Source organism: Montipora capricornis, chromosome 11 (genome assembly GCF_036669925.1).
Source record: "Montipora capricornis isolate CH-2021 chromosome 11, ASM3666992v2, whole genome shotgun sequence".
NCBI lineage: Eukaryota > Metazoa > Cnidaria > Anthozoa > Scleractinia > Acroporidae > Montipora > Montipora capricornis.
In genome coordinates this window covers 20,719,272-20,736,771 of record NC_090893.1, presented here as the reverse complement: position 1 = coordinate 20,736,771, position 17,500 = coordinate 20,719,272, and the positions used below count along the sequence as shown (strand labels likewise).

The 17,500-nt window shown below is 39.4% G+C and overlaps 2 protein-coding genes across 2 annotated transcripts in view; one reads left to right on the top strand and one right to left on the bottom strand.

The window, feature by feature from the left end:
• Positions 1 to 14,801, bottom strand: part of LOC138023785 (serine palmitoyltransferase 1-like) — a 15,271-nt gene extending 470 nt beyond the window's left edge. Inside the window, exons 1-15 of the mRNA XM_068870856.1 lie at positions 14,648 to 14,801; positions 14,394 to 14,504; positions 11,596 to 11,693; positions 10,611 to 10,704; positions 10,432 to 10,504; positions 9,088 to 9,220; positions 8,496 to 8,625; positions 7,661 to 7,750; positions 6,189 to 6,296; positions 5,990 to 6,085; positions 4,550 to 4,646; positions 2,870 to 2,924; positions 1,911 to 2,028; positions 1,260 to 1,333; positions 1 to 389 (exon numbers count right to left, since the gene is read on the bottom strand). The exon at positions 1 to 389 is cut by the window's left edge and continues 470 nt beyond it. Coding sequence (XP_068726957.1) covers positions 296 to 389; positions 1,260 to 1,333; positions 1,911 to 2,028; positions 2,870 to 2,924; positions 4,550 to 4,646; positions 5,990 to 6,085; positions 6,189 to 6,296; positions 7,661 to 7,750; positions 8,496 to 8,625; positions 9,088 to 9,220; positions 10,432 to 10,504; positions 10,611 to 10,704; positions 11,596 to 11,693; positions 14,394 to 14,504; positions 14,648 to 14,770 — 1,494 coding nt within the window. The 5' untranslated portion in view covers positions 14,771 to 14,801 and the 3' untranslated portion in view covers positions 1 to 295. The remainder of the gene's footprint in view (positions 390 to 1,259; positions 1,334 to 1,910; positions 2,029 to 2,869; positions 2,925 to 4,549; positions 4,647 to 5,989; positions 6,086 to 6,188; positions 6,297 to 7,660; positions 7,751 to 8,495; positions 8,626 to 9,087; positions 9,221 to 10,431; positions 10,505 to 10,610; positions 10,705 to 11,595; positions 11,694 to 14,393; positions 14,505 to 14,647) is intronic.
• Positions 14,802 to 16,746: 1,945 nt separating this feature from the next.
• The window catches only part of LOC138024541 (zinc finger Ran-binding domain-containing protein 2-like), a 12,076-nt gene continuing 11,322 nt past the window's right edge, over positions 16,747 to 17,500 (top strand). Inside the window, exons 1-3 of the mRNA XM_068871763.1 lie at positions 16,747 to 16,848; positions 16,919 to 16,971; positions 17,212 to 17,317. Of these exons, the coding sequence (XP_068727864.1) occupies positions 16,796 to 16,848; positions 16,919 to 16,971; positions 17,212 to 17,317 (212 nt within the window). The 5' untranslated portion in view covers positions 16,747 to 16,795. The remainder of the gene's footprint in view (positions 16,849 to 16,918; positions 16,972 to 17,211; positions 17,318 to 17,500) is intronic.

Sequence of the window (17,500 nt, the reverse complement as noted above, 5' to 3'; positions counted from 1 at the left end):
ATGCGCTAGCGTCTTGTTAAAACTTGAAAAGTGTTAGGTTAACTTTTTTCAAGTTGAATCGACAAATTCAAAATGGTGTCCACCGGAGGGGGCCATGGTGGACAAAGGAGAAACTCTGGCGAATATACGTGAGTCACGCGTGAGTCACGCGTGAGTCACGCGTGAATCCATGATGGCGGCTAGAATTTTCCGTGGGCTCGAGAGCAAACAAACCCGAGCATGCGCAGCTCATGACAGTGCCCCTTTAAGTCCTGATTTTTTTTGGTCAGTGGAAGGATTTAATGGCTTTGTTTTCTTAGCAAAAGACTTGTTCAGCTGCTTGTCTGATGACTTGAGCTCCGCGCTTGATTTCCTCTCTTGTAAGCTGTACATTCAGGGTCACTCTGATACTATAAAACAGTAAGAAAAATGTATGCAAGTCAATAGCGGTTTCCAGTTGAGTTTCGAAAGTCCTTTGCCAAAACTTTGGCCTGCACTGCAACGTGTTACGATTGGCTTGCTCAGACTCGTGCACCAGTTTCCATCCAATCACACGCAACCAAACTGCGTCACGTTAGCAAAGTGCTTTCCCGCGCGTCGGACTGGCTGTATACATTTGACTCGCGATGTGATTGCCGCATTTGATAGCCTGCTTTCAAAACGCAAGGTGTTTTTCAATAAGAATTTGTTTGCATGCTTACAAGTGTTCGCAAGTTCATATCTTTTGTTAATAGTGGCTAGCTCTCGTTTGCATATGATGTAGAACTTTTCCAGAGTGCACGCCTAGCGTTGCGAAAGCACGCGTGACTCCAAGGGGACTCTTTATAAACCAACTAATTAGCGTTGTCATCTAGATCCTGACGAGTGGGAAACACCCCCACCAAAACAGTTGTCGATCGAATAAAATGAACGAGAACTAGTCCAGCTAGTCCAATCCACTTTCTTTTTAGATGAAGCTTCATTACTGCTGAGCACTCTCGACGACAAATCGGACCATATCCAGTATATATCTATCTATGCGCTCAGGGCGAACGTTTGAAAATATGTACCCCTTCTCGTCGTAAAACTGATTGGACATCCAATCAAACCTGCCCAAGCCAAAACATGAGATAATTTCATGACGGAGGGTTGAGTGGTGGCTAATCGATATTCACGGTGAAGCAAAAAGGCATCTGCGAAAATACTGTTTGCAGAAGAAAAAAACTTCGCAATTACACACCACAACGGGGAAACTGATAACTTATGCTGCACGACAGACACTGTTAAAGATACAAACGTACCTTGGAGGTGGCAGAAATTTCTCGTCATCTTTTAAATATCTTGCGATTGTAAGAGCTATGCCATTTCTCAAAGCCTTTGTAAAAACAATTAGCATCACAACATTAATAGGAACACGACTTTTTTATTCGTTTAAGGTGCTACAACAATGAAAAACAACCCTTTTTATTAACATTTCGGAAGTGGCTTAACGCCTATTATCTATCCCCAGTCATAAAAACGTCCAAAAAATGTCCCAAGCTTTAACAAGTTCTTATTATTTTATTTCAACTGAACGAGGAAAATCACGCGATTTACATATTAATAATATTCCGATGACGTCGTAATTAAAAACAGAAGCAGCGCACGCGTATCGCGCAATCACGTGAATATCGCGCCTTCCTGGGCTCGTATTTGATTGGCTACCAATTACTTTCTTTGAGCACTGACCAATCAGGGGCTGGTTGCTCGAAGCCTAGTTAGCACTAACCGTTGGCTAAGAGGTATCATAACCGATAGTTTTCCAGGGTATTTCGAGCAACCCGGGCCAGAATGCTTGGTTTGTAACAATCCAGTGTGGGATACGAATGTGGCCAATCACGGCGCGCGTACAATCTCAACTGGACAAACCAGTTAAAAGTCGTCACACACTGTCAGTATAGAAAAAAACTCACGATGGCCACGATTTCTTTGAGTTTATCTTCTTCATCGTCGATGGTTTCCAGTTGTTCCAAAAGCCTCAGGTGCAAAATGGGTGACTCTTCTGCTCCCTCACACACAAGACCTTTGAGCCTAAAATGACAAAATAGAACCCAGTACTTTAATTTCATCAATCTTTCCACAACCCCCACTCCCAGTGGAGGCGGGAACTAATTTGGAGTGGAACTGAAATGAAGTCCAGTCCAAACGCTTCATGCTTACATTTGAAACTCAAAAATGATTTACGAAACTTACAGCCAAACACAAACTTGGTCAGGGTTGCCATTAAGTTTTGAAGAAGCTGGCTTGATGAGAAAAGAAGCCTGCTGTTTTTGAATGATTACAGAATTTCAGTACTTGTTTTTCTCTGAGAAACCAACTGCTATTTTCACCACAGCAGATGACTAAAATATCCAATTGCTGCATACTAATGACAGTCTTGATTTGTATTCAGGAGACCCAATATTCTAGTAAAACTTAATGCAGTTCATATGTTACCCTGTATAAATTTAGTGTTCTATACCCGAAATTGCCAAGACATCAGCAGGCCTAGAGGCTAAATTGAAAACCTACCAGTTTATTTAGCCCCTAGGCTCAAACATTTAATTAATTAAAATCGTAATTATGATTATTTTATCTATTTATTTCTTTGTTTCCAACTTAAAATTGTACATTAACCATGAACTGAGATAATAAAATTCTATCTATCTGCAATAATTTAAGTGCAGAATACCTGGATCCGACCTGAAGAGAACATCTAGTAACCAACTTTTATGTTTGATATCAAACTAAACTGGCACGTAATTACGGTGTGTGCATTTCTAGACAAGTAATCAAGATCTGGATAGAATTTACAAACTGGCGGTCCATCAAAAGATTGAACCATTGTAAATATCCAAACAGATTTCTTGCTGATATTGTACCCATCTCTTACCCATTCAGCTCAGCATGAAGCAGTTTTGCCTTCTCTTTAAGATCCTCAAACATTTCTAAAATTGAAAGTTTAACAAGAAAGAAAAAACATCAGCACAGAAAACTTTGTACCAAAAATCAGCCCAAGTAAATACCGTAATACTTGGAGCCTGTTAATCTGGATAGTGTTGACCAATGCCTTTATCTGTCCATGCTTCATTGACCCAATTTTCTTCTAAGAGCCTTTGTTACCCTTGCTCAGCGGAACGGGCCCAGAAGGCTCTGGAATAATCCAAAACCGGAACCAGGACACTCTGGAAATTTGTGTCCTTCTGACTGGTTTCGGGAAGTCGTTAGTTTAGCAAACGATACAGCACCTATTTGATTACTTTCATTCCAAACTGGAAATACCATTTTTCAACAGTCTATCAAATATGGCATTTTTGGATTCGGCCAGAGTCTCTCTTTCCTCACTGCTGATCAAGGAAATGATGGCTTTGGAGACAAAATTGTCCTTGACTTGGCAATATTAGCCACCTCATACCATAGGTGGTTTATTTTTAACACTCCAGTACTTGAAGTGTCATTGACCCTTTCACTCCTAAACCAGCCTGAACCGGCCATACTTAGTATTTCACTCCGTCTAATGCCAGACAATTTTACTTGTCAATGGGGAACCCCTAGGAGTCAATGGGTTAATCACTCACTGAAAAACTATGTTCCTATTAACACATTGACTCCTAGGGGCTCCCCATTGACAAGTAAAATCGTCTGGCGTTAGAGTAAAATACGAAGTACAGTATGGCCAGTTTAGGGATGAATGTGAGTGATTATCCCATTGACTCCTAGGGGCTCTCCATTGACGAGTAAAATCATCTGGCGTATGGCTGGTTTAGGCCAGGGTAAACCCTTTCACCCCTAAACCGGCCATACTTACAATTTTACTCTGTCTAATGCCAGACAATTTTACTCGTCAATGGGGAACCCCCAGGAGTCTATTCCCACGATATCTTCCAACAGAATGAAATAATGAAGGATGAATTTTTTTAATGGGTACTGGTGGTTATGTTGTAGGTCATTTTGGTTCAACCTAGATGAAGATGTTTGTAAATGTAAATGTGTGCTTAGTTCACCACTCCCTACAACGGCTTTTCAAGATCAACCGGCTCAACGGGATCGGACCGAATGCATGTGAAGGTGCCCATGGCTCCCGCCATACGATCCATGTGTGTTCTCGGGGAGCACCGCAAACCCAGCCAGATGTAATTGACTGGGAGTTGATTTTGAGGAGGAGGAAAACCGGAGTACCCGGAGAAAAACCCTCAGAGTCAGATTGAGATTGACTGAAACTCAGCCCACATACAACCCATGGCCAGAATATAACCTGGGTCACAGAGGTGGAAGGCACGGTTGATGACCACTAAACGACCCTGATTCCACCTAGGTGAATTTGGGGCAGGTACAAAACACAGGTCACAGATCATTGTTTTACCAAATGAATACAGATGTATCCTAGAAATTCATTAAAGCTAACCTTAGGCCTAATTAGACCTTAACAAAAGTTTTTAGGCCTAATGTTAGCATTTGGAAGCCTCACTCCTACATGTAGTTTAATGTAGTTTCAATAGGTTTAAGGTCTATGGTTGTTTCAGTATCGGAAAAATAACCGCACTGTAACATTGTTTGTTTTTAGATGAATTACCTGGTTGTTGTTCCATAATATTCAATGCCTCAATTGCAGCCGATGCTAACATGGGGGGTAGAGATGCTGAAAAACAGTAGCCAGCCCCTGAAATTCTCTATAAAAAGCAGCAAAAAGGCCATGAAAAACATTAAACTCCTACTTTAATACTCCTACTTTCCCCATGACTCCAAAGAAAGAGGAGAACAAGGAGACAATGACAACTTCATTTCACAAGGGACCTGTATTTACACCTTAACGTATTACTATTTTCTTATATTTTCCTTGGACGTGGAATACATCACATTCATTTTTGTGAGGAAAAAAGAAATAAGGGAGAAAACCCTTGCAGCAGGGCCACAATCTAATAAAAAGTCAGCCCAAGCACCACAACAACCAAGTTTGCCACACTGTTGCAAAGCAAGCACCCTCACCACCACCACCCCACCCCTGTTGCAGGCTTGTTGAACCTTAAATGTGCACCAAAAATCAAATGTTTTTTGCCTACAATATTAATCTCCTCATCAAAAGCAAACATGCTTTACCACTCTTACCCCACAATTTCCCTTTCTGTCTGCCAGGCAAGGGGTGCAAAGTTATCAAAACTAGCCGTAACTTAGACCCACGACCATAGAGTGCGAAGAATGGGTCTATTCTTGATTTTATGTCACAAACTGCTTTGCAATGCGAAATTTCTTTGAAAACAGGAATGCAAAGCAGTTGTGATGTAAAATCAAGAATAGACCAAGGCCTCTCACATCATGGTCGTGGGTCCAAATTAATGCTAGTTTTTCCAAGTTTATGTGGCTTGCACCGCAATGAAAAAGCAAAATTCTGGGTGACAATGGTGATATGTGCTTGCTTTGGATGGGGAGATTTATATTTAATTAAAGTTTAGGTGCTCCTTAAATGGGCAGTGTCACGTTATTTTAGTCAAAATTCAAAACGCTAAAGGCGGTCTTTGCATTAATGAAGACCAAAGAGTAATGATGTAGTTTGTTGCCAATGGCCATTGAATTGCACTGAAGCTATTCGTTGTTGTTTGCACCCAAGGATGGAGGGGATGAAAGTGGATTGAAACTTGAAAAAATTGTCCAGTTTTTTCAAGATTAGAGACGTTGACCTCTGAAAGTCGCCAAAAGTTAATATGAATAGCTCTTTATGCCATATTATATTCCATATCATTTCAGTGAGTTGTCAGGAATGTTATATGTGCGAGCTAGGGTACATGTACTAATTTAGATTTTTGCCCAATTTTGACTTTAAAACAGTAAAATTAATTTAGCATGATAGTGCCCCTTTAAGACATCGGTACTTTTCATGAAAGTGCAATCAAGTAGATCCAAAACTCATGGGTAGCCATTTCATGAAATCTGATTTTAACAAGGCATAAAAAAGGAAAATCCTTCTTGGAGTTGTAGAACAGACTATTACATAAAAAAATGAAATAATGTACGGTACCTGATGATCAACAACAAATGTTGTTCCACAACAGAACCCACCAATAGTAGCCAGTGAGTTCTCCATAGAGACGGATATCAAGTCAACTTCTTCGATCTAAGATAATGAAAACAGAAAACTCCAGTCCAATACTCTGAAAATTTACAGGCAAATGACAAAGACATCTATTACAGTAACTAGTTAATGATGGTAAACTTACAGGTACACTAAAATGTTCAGTGAGTCCTCTTCCAGTGCATCCAAGAACTCCAAATGATGCACTCTCGTCAATGAAAATTCTCACTTTGTATTTGTACTTGAGTTCAATCTGCAAAGAGCAGTGTCATCATGGACATTAATGAAGGGGATAGAGATTTTGACTGCTTAACCCACAGACACCTCAAATGCCCTAGGACGCACCCCGTTGACGAGTAAAATCGACTGGAGTTAGACAGAGTAAAAATTAATCTGTCTCACTCCTAGGAGTCAATGGGTTAAGAAAATTACAAACAACTCCTTATAGGTAATCATCATCCCTAATGATGATGATTGTGATAGTGATAAATAAAATAATTATCAAAAGAGCGGTTTTCAATTGAGTGTTGAAAGTAATTTAGCAAATTGCTTTAGTTTGCATTACTTCACTCAGTGATTGCAGGTTCAAAGTTCTTGCACCATTATTTCAACCAATCAAAAAGTGAAACCAAAACCAATCGTGGGTTGCCCGTGCACATTTTCCCACCCTTTGTGTCGGCTACATGTAATTACTTTGAGTTTTGATTGGTTTACTGGATAGTCTCCATCCTTTTTGATTGGCGAAAGTAATTACTTTAGTTCTATGACACTTGATTGAAACTTGCCTAATCATCATCATCATCACCGCTCAGGCTCACTGTCACCCAGGGGTTTCAATAAGAATTTTAGAAGGCAGCAAAACCTCAGGAGTAGGCAGAGAATGGACAACATGTGCCCAAGGCGAGCTTTCCCGGGACCGAAGCATGAGTTGTAGGGGGTCCGCGAAAATTGTGAAATTTGGGTCTCTTAGGTTGCATTTCCTGCATTCTCAAGCATGAATTAGTGTATTTGAACACAACACTAATTTTATCATTAAATTTTAAGGCTCCTTTGCATTCTGTGCAGCTGCATGCAGTGTATTTCACCTGTCTTGACTGAAAAGACCTTTTGTGGATGTCGTCTTGTCACATGTTCAAATGTAGTTAACAAATCACCCTGCTTACATGTACCTCAACTACTGGACTGCTGCCTCAAAAATGTGTGTGCTGGATCCTTGATCACTGCCTTTGACATGGACAGGGAAACAGAAATCGCTGCGGAAAGTACTCAGAATTCAGGCGTCTCTTTTGTTTTTCATGAATCTAAGGCTTGTGTTCTGTTCAATCACGTTATATGTAAAATTTGGGGTAATTTTCAAGGAAAAGCATGCGGTGAGTTCATGTGCAATAGGCAGCGAATTTTGCCAGCTGCTGGCTCCTATTGAAAATCCTGGTCACCATTGTCAACTTGTCGTTATTGACAATACCACCACCAGACCTCATCCTCCTTATCATCATCACCACTACCATGATCAATCATCATCATTATTTAATTCAGAATATATAGCACGCCACCACATACAGCCAACTCCTGCCAGCACATCTCTTAATGAATGTGAACCCACAGACATCTACTCACCAGCTTTGGAAGTGGTGCAATGTCACCATAGTTGACGTAAATTCCTTCTACAACCAAAAATCTGCGGGTCACACTTGCTTTCTTGGGATTCTATAACAACAATTTACTGAAAGATAAGTGTTGTGGTTCAAAATTTTTTCTGGTCCAACATGTTTCTAACCAGTTGATTTTCATATCTTTCAGATGATGACATTGACTAGTATTAGACAAAGAAAAATCAAAATTGAACTGGTTTGAATTTTTTCTAAACCAAGAAAACATTTGAACCACAACAAAAGCATAAAAGCTCAATGTACATGTAACCAAGTCCATGGAAATAATGTTTAAGAACAACAAAGCAAAGCCACTGAAAAAAAGGCACAGTGAAGGATGTCAAGAAAACATCCTGAGAATAGGGGTAGACATAGTGTTGCAACCGTTTGCTGTAAATCTTCAATAATTCATTAACTTCAGACTGTACTCCCTGTTACACATGAGTCAAGCTTGCTGGGTCTATTCTCTGCTGTGAGTAGTATAATAATTATTTCTTGGTTCTCAGGCTTCTGGATTTGATTTGAGTTGCTTTTAAACCTCTCAGCCCTGTTGTTGGCGCTTGAAGACAAGATTCTACAGAATAATATTATGAAAATCGTAGCAAGGCTCTCTCTTAGGAGGGAAAGCAATTATCGCTTAATGATGATAACGACAGAGCGATAATACCGGTAAGTTGTTTATGATGCTGACAACAAAGATTATAGCAATGCACATACATGTATGTAGTGATAACGTAATGGCTATCCTAGTTCCTATTACTATGAAAAGAGCAAGCCCCAAACATTGGTATTTGGATGTTCACCTTTTCATCTTTTTCCTTCTGTTCGAGCAAAAGTCTCTCCAGATCATCCATGTCATTGTGTTCAAACCACATGATGCGACTTCTGGAAGCCACCAGGCCTTTCTGGATTGCAAATGACACTCCCTTATCACTAATCAAGAGACAAATTAAAATCACAAAATTTTAAATGACACACTAGAAAAGATTTAATTGAAGGGCTCAATGTGACACTGTCTTACATTTTTAGTTTCGCTCAAAACAAGCCAAAATTTTGCAAGTTGCCTTAAAGTACATTACTTGTAATACAAATCAAAACTACATCCTGAAGCTATAGGGTTCCAACCCAAGAGATTGTCACAATTCACTGTCATTAATCAAAGAGTCAGAACCCACCCCTTTTACGTTCTCACTTTATATTTCACCGTAAAAAAAATACAAGCTCCTTTTGCCTTCTAAAAGTAAATTAAAGCAATGGTGGCCATTCCTTCTGTGATTGCATTGTATCAAAAAAAAATATTGATTCAGCTACAAGGATACACAATACACAGTAGTCTAATATAGCAACAGGCTTATAAAAATAGCTATTGAAATATTACGTGTAGTTGCCACCTACACAAAAATGACATCCCCTCGTTTAGAATATGCAGGAATTGCACTGGCTATAGTAGAAAATCCATAGGAATAAAGAATGGCTTCTTCAGTTCTTGTGAACTTTGCCAGTCTCTCTTCTAATTCCAAATGGACATCTGAAATGGGACAAAACAAAAACCAGCTTTCTTTGAATAATAATTAACAATAGTTATTATTCACCGAAGCAGAGGTGAATAGTGGTGGATATTTACCTCACCGCTTCGCGGCTCAGTAAATTTTCATCACTTTCACCAACAATGAGGTGAATAATAATATTGTTTTAGTACATGTATAATTATACACCACACAGATTGAATAAACAACGAACCAAAAAAACTTTATTTTTGTAAAATACAGTGAAGAATTTCACATCTGACGTGCCGGGTACTCGGAGGTGGATAATCACCTCCGAGTTAGCCAATCAGCGCACGCCGAGAGCACTATTCACCTGACTGTGTGGTATATACTAATAATTATTATTGGCTTTCTCTTCTTTTTATTTGGTTTCACAATTCATGATAAAAGTGAAGTACCGTCCATCAGGAGCCTACAGTATTAATAACTCCAATACTGGGTCTATGAAATGACATTTTCACAGATTCAGCTGTCTATCAACCCATTGACCCCAGAGAGTGAGACTTAACAGAATTTACTCCGTCTAACGCCTCAGAGTAGGGAACAACCAATTCAACCCAGATATGGAATTGACACTAAGAATTGATCCCTAGCCACACTAGTTAGTGGAAGATGAATGTCGTCACCATTAATTGCCCCTGCACATCCTATCACCACTTGGAGATACATGTAACAGTCTCAATTCCAATTTGTGGTCAGTGCAAGAATAATTAAGCCCAGAGCATCCACATGCAACTCCGACCAGTGCTTCTAAGCTGATATTAAAGGGGCTAAGTCATGCAAAATGTTGTAATTTCATGACACCCAAAATGACCAAAAAGTAGAATAAAACATTGCAATAACCACTTAAAACTGTTAAACAAGATAAAAGAAATACAGCAAAAGGAAAGAGCTGCATGGATGGAGACAAATGGACAAGATTGTAACAGATTGCATTTCGGTAATCTTGAGAAAAGTCAGGCCAACGTTTTCAAGTTTATGGCAAATGGGTTGGATAAAGGTCATTTTAATTTTGCTCAAAATCATCTTGTAATTAAAGGAATTCCACATTACCACTTTCAACTTTTAAATTTGTGATTAAGTTATTGAATTCCCTGAAACACTACACATGTATGAAATAACGTGACATGGCTCCTTTAAGTAGAGAATGCTGCCTCCTATAACCAGCCTTGAAAGATTCACCTATTCTTACCTATTGTTCCATAGAAACCACGAGGTCCACAAGATCCAACACCATAGCGATGAAGACTTTTGATGGCTGTATCCTTGAAAGCAAAGTATAGCAGAGTCACAGTACTTGTAATTTGTCATTTACATGTACATTCATAACAGTTTTCATTCAACACTAAAGTTGTATAAAGGAAAAATTACCTCAATTTTGTCATTTCCAACAAAGCCAAGAAAGTTAAATGTTGCAAAATTCAGGCATTCCTTGTCATCTACTTTCAAGGTGTGTCCCGGCTTCCTGTTGGGGAAAAAGGCAATGCATCTATATTATTACAGTCATGTAGCAAAGTGATTGAACTATGGGTGCCTAGGTACAATAATAATCACTTTATTAAAGTCTGAAGGTTATTTAGCTGAGCCAAGTGCTCTACTATTCATCTGAAATGAGAACATATCAAATCAAAGGTTGGTTTTTTGAGGAGAGGGGAAAAGCGGAGTACCCAGGGAAAAACCTCTCAGAGCAGAGTAGAAAACTAACTATGGCGTCGAATAATCGGATAATCGATCCCCAGTCCGGTCCCGGATAATCCGGAGATTTTCGACTGTGTCTGCTGGTCTCAAGATTAGGGTCTGAAATCTCCCAATCAATTGCTGAAGTTTGTCATTTCTAGTGAGCATCGACTTCTACCACAATAAAAGTTAGTTATTTTAACATTGATAATAACAAAATTCAAATGCTGCGTAATTTAAGCAATAATGTGATTGGTCTGAAATATACCAATCAAATCAAATGTTGCAATGCCAATGACATCTTTTTTTGAAAGTTTTTTGACTTTTTGCCTAGGGTGAGCGAGGTCTTATGTACTTGTGCCAAATCGTGGAGATTGAAGATGTTGATTTTTTTACTTAGCTTCAGAGGGAGTTTCAAGGACTTTTAACTTTTGGTTTCCAAAAAATTGTAAAGATTGCAATTTAAACATCACATGTCGAACAGAGTCAACACGTATATTTTTTATGTGAAAGACGTAATATGATGTCACCAGAACTGATGTCACAAGCGTTTTGACGTCATCTATCATCCCATCCCAATCAATTCTCAATATTTGAAGACCTAGGGAGTTAAGAGCCCTGGAAGAATCCAGAATTTATTAAAATCTTTTAAATTTACTTCACTGCTAAAAAAACATACCCTTCAACCACTTTTGGTGTAATTGCATCTAAATCATAAGTTGGTGTTGTGGGAACCAATGGCTCTGGTTGCCATTCTTCAATCAACTCTTCTTCTTCCTGAAGTAAATGACAATTTGAAAGTACATTGTAAAACAGCTTGCCTAATTATTATGCCTTTAGTTTTTTACACTTTGAAGTCTACATGGTGTTGGTGCCAGCCAAGTTCATGCACTAGCCTTTTTTTGTAAATGGTTTGAACCCAGGAGTCATATCATTAAGTAAAGTACGATCGTCCGGGTGAGTGTAGTCCTGAGAAGGACTGTTTGAGATGACATTGACTGACGTTTCAACAACCTGAGCGGAGGTCATCTTCAGAGTCAAGTGACTCTGAAGATGACTTCCACTCAGGTTGTCGAAACGTCAATGTCATCTCAAACAGTCCTTCTCAGGACTACACTCACCCGGAAGATCGTACTTTACTTAATGACTAGCTCTTTTCTTACAATAGCACTGAAATACATGTTGTAGTCTCTGATCATCTACATGTAAGAAAAAAATTAAATTGTTTGAGCTACCGCTTGTTCGAGAGGTTTGCAAAATTTCAGGAAAATTCACCAGAGGAAACAAGAAACAATCTATTGATCAATATCTTTACATGTAGGCCCCATTCAGACTAAGTGCCAATTCTGCGGCACCATGCCGAGGCACAAAAATGGACATTGTTCAGACACCCCACTTTCCTGGAATGAGTAATACAGTATGCTCACACTCATGCAGAAAGGTTGGTACCCAACACCTCATTTGTAGTTTGAAACATGTGTTCACCTTGAGTGTACGCAATTCATGTGTGCTCAAATATGTAATATATGTCTACCAGCTTGCTATCGATCTTTTTGTGATTGTTTTCTTCTTTACATGTAAAAGCTCAATTTATGGCACTATTATAGTGACTGAATCGCATGGAAGCATTGGGAAAAGTGTGGAAACTGACAAAAGCATGTCCAGATAAGTTATCGTTCCTGAGAATAGCGCTTAAGTACAGTACATGTACTATCCTTGGCTAGTGCCTGTGCCTGGCCATGGTGCTCAAGTTTTTGCTCAGGCACCAACAAAATGTTATGTTCAGACAAGTGCCCTCTCCTAAGAACCGGACACGGACACCTGGATTGAATGGGGCGTTAGTTGTTTTCACAATGCTGTTTTCAGGGAAATGGTGAGGTTCCCTCCCTCTCTATCCAGGAAAATCCCGGTCAACCCAGGAAATTTGGCAAAAATAAGTTACAGAGGACTTTGAATTTTACCAACTCACTCTAAAAACGGTTACAGTACAACAGAAACCCATAAGGGTTGAAACGTGTAACGCGCGTTTACAGCTTCCGAATATTCAGTGCGAACTGATTGGTTGAATGTTTCAGTGCTATTTGGAAACCCTTCGCTCTTGTTGTTCCAAATATGGTACTTAGCAAATTGAATATTCAGAATCTTGTTTCCCAGAACACAAGGGGCCGTTACACATTTCAACACTTATGGGTTTCTGATACAACTGGATTAACTTTAAAGCCTACGAACCCCAGGAAACATTCCTAGGAAAAGGTTGGCCAATGAAGGTACATGTTCAACTACCCAGCTGATGATTTTTCAAATGTTGGCTTTATAAATTAGCCAACCTTTGAGGTCTGGTTGAATTTAAGACAATGAAAAGGTCTCTTTCAGCCAATTCTTGAAACTGACATGCTGCTGACACTTGATGACAACCCTAAGACCCCCAGCATGTTACTAAAAGCTTCACATGAAATGACCCCAAGAAAGCTTCACTAAACAGGAAGAGCTGCTGGAAATATCAACTGAATAACCCAAACAAATGTTTATGAAAGTTCATTTTTACATAATTATGCTGTAACAATTATTATTATTCCATGAGTGTGCGTTGGATTTGAGATGGTTAATAGCCAACGAGGTGCGTAGTGCCGAGTTGCTTATAACCAATCTCATATCCAACAAGAATGAATGGAAGAAATAATTATTATTGTTTTATTAAATTTTCATTTAATTCTGAATGCTTGGATGCCTTGAAAGTAAAGCTCATCAGTTTCCAGCTTGGAAATACTTGTTTGTTTGTTTGTTTGTTATTTATTTGTTTGAGCAGGTTGACGTTTGTGGCAACTATTCAGCTGATCTGGACCTGCTATACCCACCCACCCACCCATATACTCACAGAGGACAGCTATAACACCAAGAACTTCATCCCCTACTCTTCTCGAATAGTGTGTGGGTTCTTTAACGTCCCACAGGGAACTAATGAACATGGAAGACATTTGTGAGACGGGCCTACGGTTTATAGTCCTTATCCGAGAAGACTTGAAAGTCTAACCATTTGCGGATGTAATTACAGAGGCAGGACTTTCTCCCCAGTTATTTATACCATGAGTGTTGTTCCGGTCGGAGTCAAACTCACGACCTCCCGCATGGCAGCCCGGTGCTCAACCAACTGAGCCACCAGTGCGCGGTACACAATCACAATCAGTTTCCACATTAGGTCATACTGTAGATGAGCTGAAAACCGAGATTGAGTAAACCAATCAGAAAGCTAGAAACGCATTATTCGAGGTCGAATTGGAAAAATTTAATAATTATTGATAATTGTTACTTAAATTGCAGAATTTGCAGAATTTTCTTCTGTACTCCCAGAGAGCATTTATTTGGGAATATTCTTTTTACGACCATTTAAGATGGAGAGAATCCGAGGAAAAGTATTCCATGCATTGCATACCTAGTTCGGTATAGTGAATAAAGAATGTACGTTCATCAAACACTGACCTTCTCGGTGAGCTCGATTTTCTGCTCTCTGAATCGAAACGTTTTACTCGTGATCAGCCTTATTATCCAGATAACCAAGATGGCCTCAAAAAGGACATGATAGAAAGGAACCTAAAAATACGAATTAAAACATACAAACTTTGATTTCATTTGTCCACAAAAGTAAGCGCACCATACATGTAACATTAACATTTCACATGGTTTCTCAGCTCGGGACAATTTTAACAAAGAAAGTTGCAAAGCCAGACACAGACCTTCGTATAGTACTCGAGAATCTCTATTCCTTTTGTTAGGTAAATCGAAAAATAAGAAAGCTGCAGATAATACGGAGATCCGGTGGAACCTTCGGTCGCACAATACTGTTCAACACGGGCCATTTTGGCTTTCGATGCACAGAAAGAGCAGGCCTGGACACAACTCATTCGAGACTACCCAGTAGGCTTGTTCAATAGGCCCGCAAAACGTGCTCGAGTTCAAGATTTTCTTCTCCAAAGCTTACTGACGAGTTCACCATCATGAGTAATCAGGGCAAAATGAAAAAAAATTCAAAGGTCTGTGTGGAAGTTTAAAACGATGAAAAGTATTCATGCAATTTTGGGGGTTTTTATTTTTCAAAACAGAAGATATGCACTGAGAGGTGCGGCAGAGGAAAGGTGGAGAGAATGGCTGTTGTAGAAAATATTTTATTAAGCAAAGTTTCTGCCATACATTCACCGTAATTCCAAAGGCACGAAATTACAGAGAATGTATGGAGACAAAAAAGCAATATGTAGCGGAATTACAAAGAAAAAATACCTAGTACAGTTCATCTCAGTTGTCAACTTGGACTTTTTTCTTTGGTTTGTGAAGGCAAAAGTCTATAAAGTAGAGTCATGTAAGTCTATTTTGCTTTTAATTTCCTGCCATTGCCTGATTTCAAGCCGAGGGGGACAAGTTACAAGTCTGCAAATTATAGGATTAGCAGCTATTGATTCACATAGTCAGAAAGTGCACACCAAGTGTTACAAAATCCCCAGTCTTGGTGTTAACTGAGACCCAATATTAAGTGAAATACAGATATTTAAAAGCGTCAAAATTTACAAACAAAGTTATGGCCATGTGGATGCTGTGTCCGGATGAACAAAGATTTCTTTGAAAAATTAGCCCGATTAACACCAAACTTGGGGATTTCTAAAACTTGTTATGCTCTTTCTGACTTTACAAATCCCATTATTTACAGACTCGTACCTAGTCCCCTTCGGCTCAAAATCAGGCGATGCCCTGATTACCCATGATGCACTCAAGAGTGTGAATTGGTCCATTGGAGACTTCTGAATGAAGGCTTGAGTTAAATTGATGGTCGTAATCCGCTTTGATTAGCTGTGCTACCTGCTGGTTGTGCAGGATTATCACTGTGATATATCCAAAAAATAATCAAATTTTCATGTATTCCTTACTGCGTATCTCCGAAACATTCGGTCAATGGCAGTTACCAGCCCACAAAACTTATTCTGCTCAACCCACTCAAATCTTTGTCTTTATTTGATTTGATCAGGAGCTCATCAGCCTCAGGTGTGAAACCATATGATAGACTTGCTGGCAGGAAAAGTGAGACAGTTGATAACACTGGCCCCAAACAGAAAACCATAAAATCAACTAACTAAACTCTAACAAATACTATTTCGAATGAGTACTATTGAAAGAACTGAATCGCATGCGACTAAATTCAGGAATTGCACTGGTTTCGCTTCACTTACATGAAGTAACCAGCCATCACAACAATTATTGAAAGCTACAGTAAAAAATTAACCTTTTTTTGACTGGGTGCTTAGACTCAAAATTATACTGTTGACCAATGCTGTCTAAAATAAAATGGATGTTTAGGCTTAACACTAACTGTGACGCTGTTTACGACCAATAGTACTAACTTGAAATAGTATTTTTGGGGTAGTCCGTTTGGTTTACAGTCAGCGGGTCTAAAACACAGGTCACATTCCACAGGTCACTCGTTGCAGGTCACACTTTTACCTTTTTGAAAGTAACTTAAAACCTTCAATTTGGCTAACCCTAGGCCTAAGGTTGGTTTTTAGGTCTAGGGTTGGCCAATTTGAGGGTTTTGGTTACTTTCCAAAAGGTAAAACAATGACACACAACTAGTGACCTGTGGAATGTGATCTGTGTTTTAGTCCCGCCCGTTTATAGTCCATCGGGGTAGTCCATGGACTGGGGGTCAGCGTTTTCAACGCTACCCAAGAAAAGTCGAAACCACTGTGCTCGCTGGTGCTAAGGAACGGTTATTTTTTCCCCAAGGTAGTTGATTATTAAACATAGAGAGCTTCACGTGCGTGGAAAGCCGTCCTTTAATAGTCCCCAGTCTTTCTCCTCCAAATTTGCATGAAACTGCAGCTTGCGCCTTCGCCGTCATGTCCTCAAAGTTAAAATTAACTAATGGAGACTGGGTTTGCTCCGATAAGAGGTAGTTTATCAAAAATACGATTTATTTGTCTTCCTTCTCCATATAATGACCTTAATTTGGCGTTTTCTAGGTGTGGAAATGTCAATTTTGCGCGGCGAACGTCTTGCAATAGATGCGGGAAAGGTGCGTTTGTTCTCTAAACACGTTGCTGTAGGAATTTATAATTAAGCTTATTCACGATTCGACAACTACATGTTAGTCAATAAGCCAGATTGTAAACTACCTGTAGTACTTAGCTAACTAGCAAAGTGCAATCAATTCTCGGAAAATTATCACGATTAATATTTTTTAAGGCCAGGTGTCGAATGTCGACCGAAAAGTCTAAAGTGGCGTGTTTTGTTCTGGTACATTCTTCTCCAAAAGATAAAGGAAGCACTGATTCCATCAAGTTCACTGGATCCGAAATAGGAAAGCAAGCTGCAGCGAAGAGCAAAGGACTATTTAGTGCTGAGGACTGGATGTGCTCGAAGTATGACTTTGTTTACAGCTGTTTGTTCTTTAGTAACTGATCGCATTTTTGAGTAGGTATCTCTCGATCATGAGGTCGAGATCTGTCTTGTCTCCAACTCCTGGGCAAATTGTTCAATACAGGCTAAGGGTTTAACTAGGTTAAATATACTCAACGACACCCTGTGGGATTTTTCCATATTAA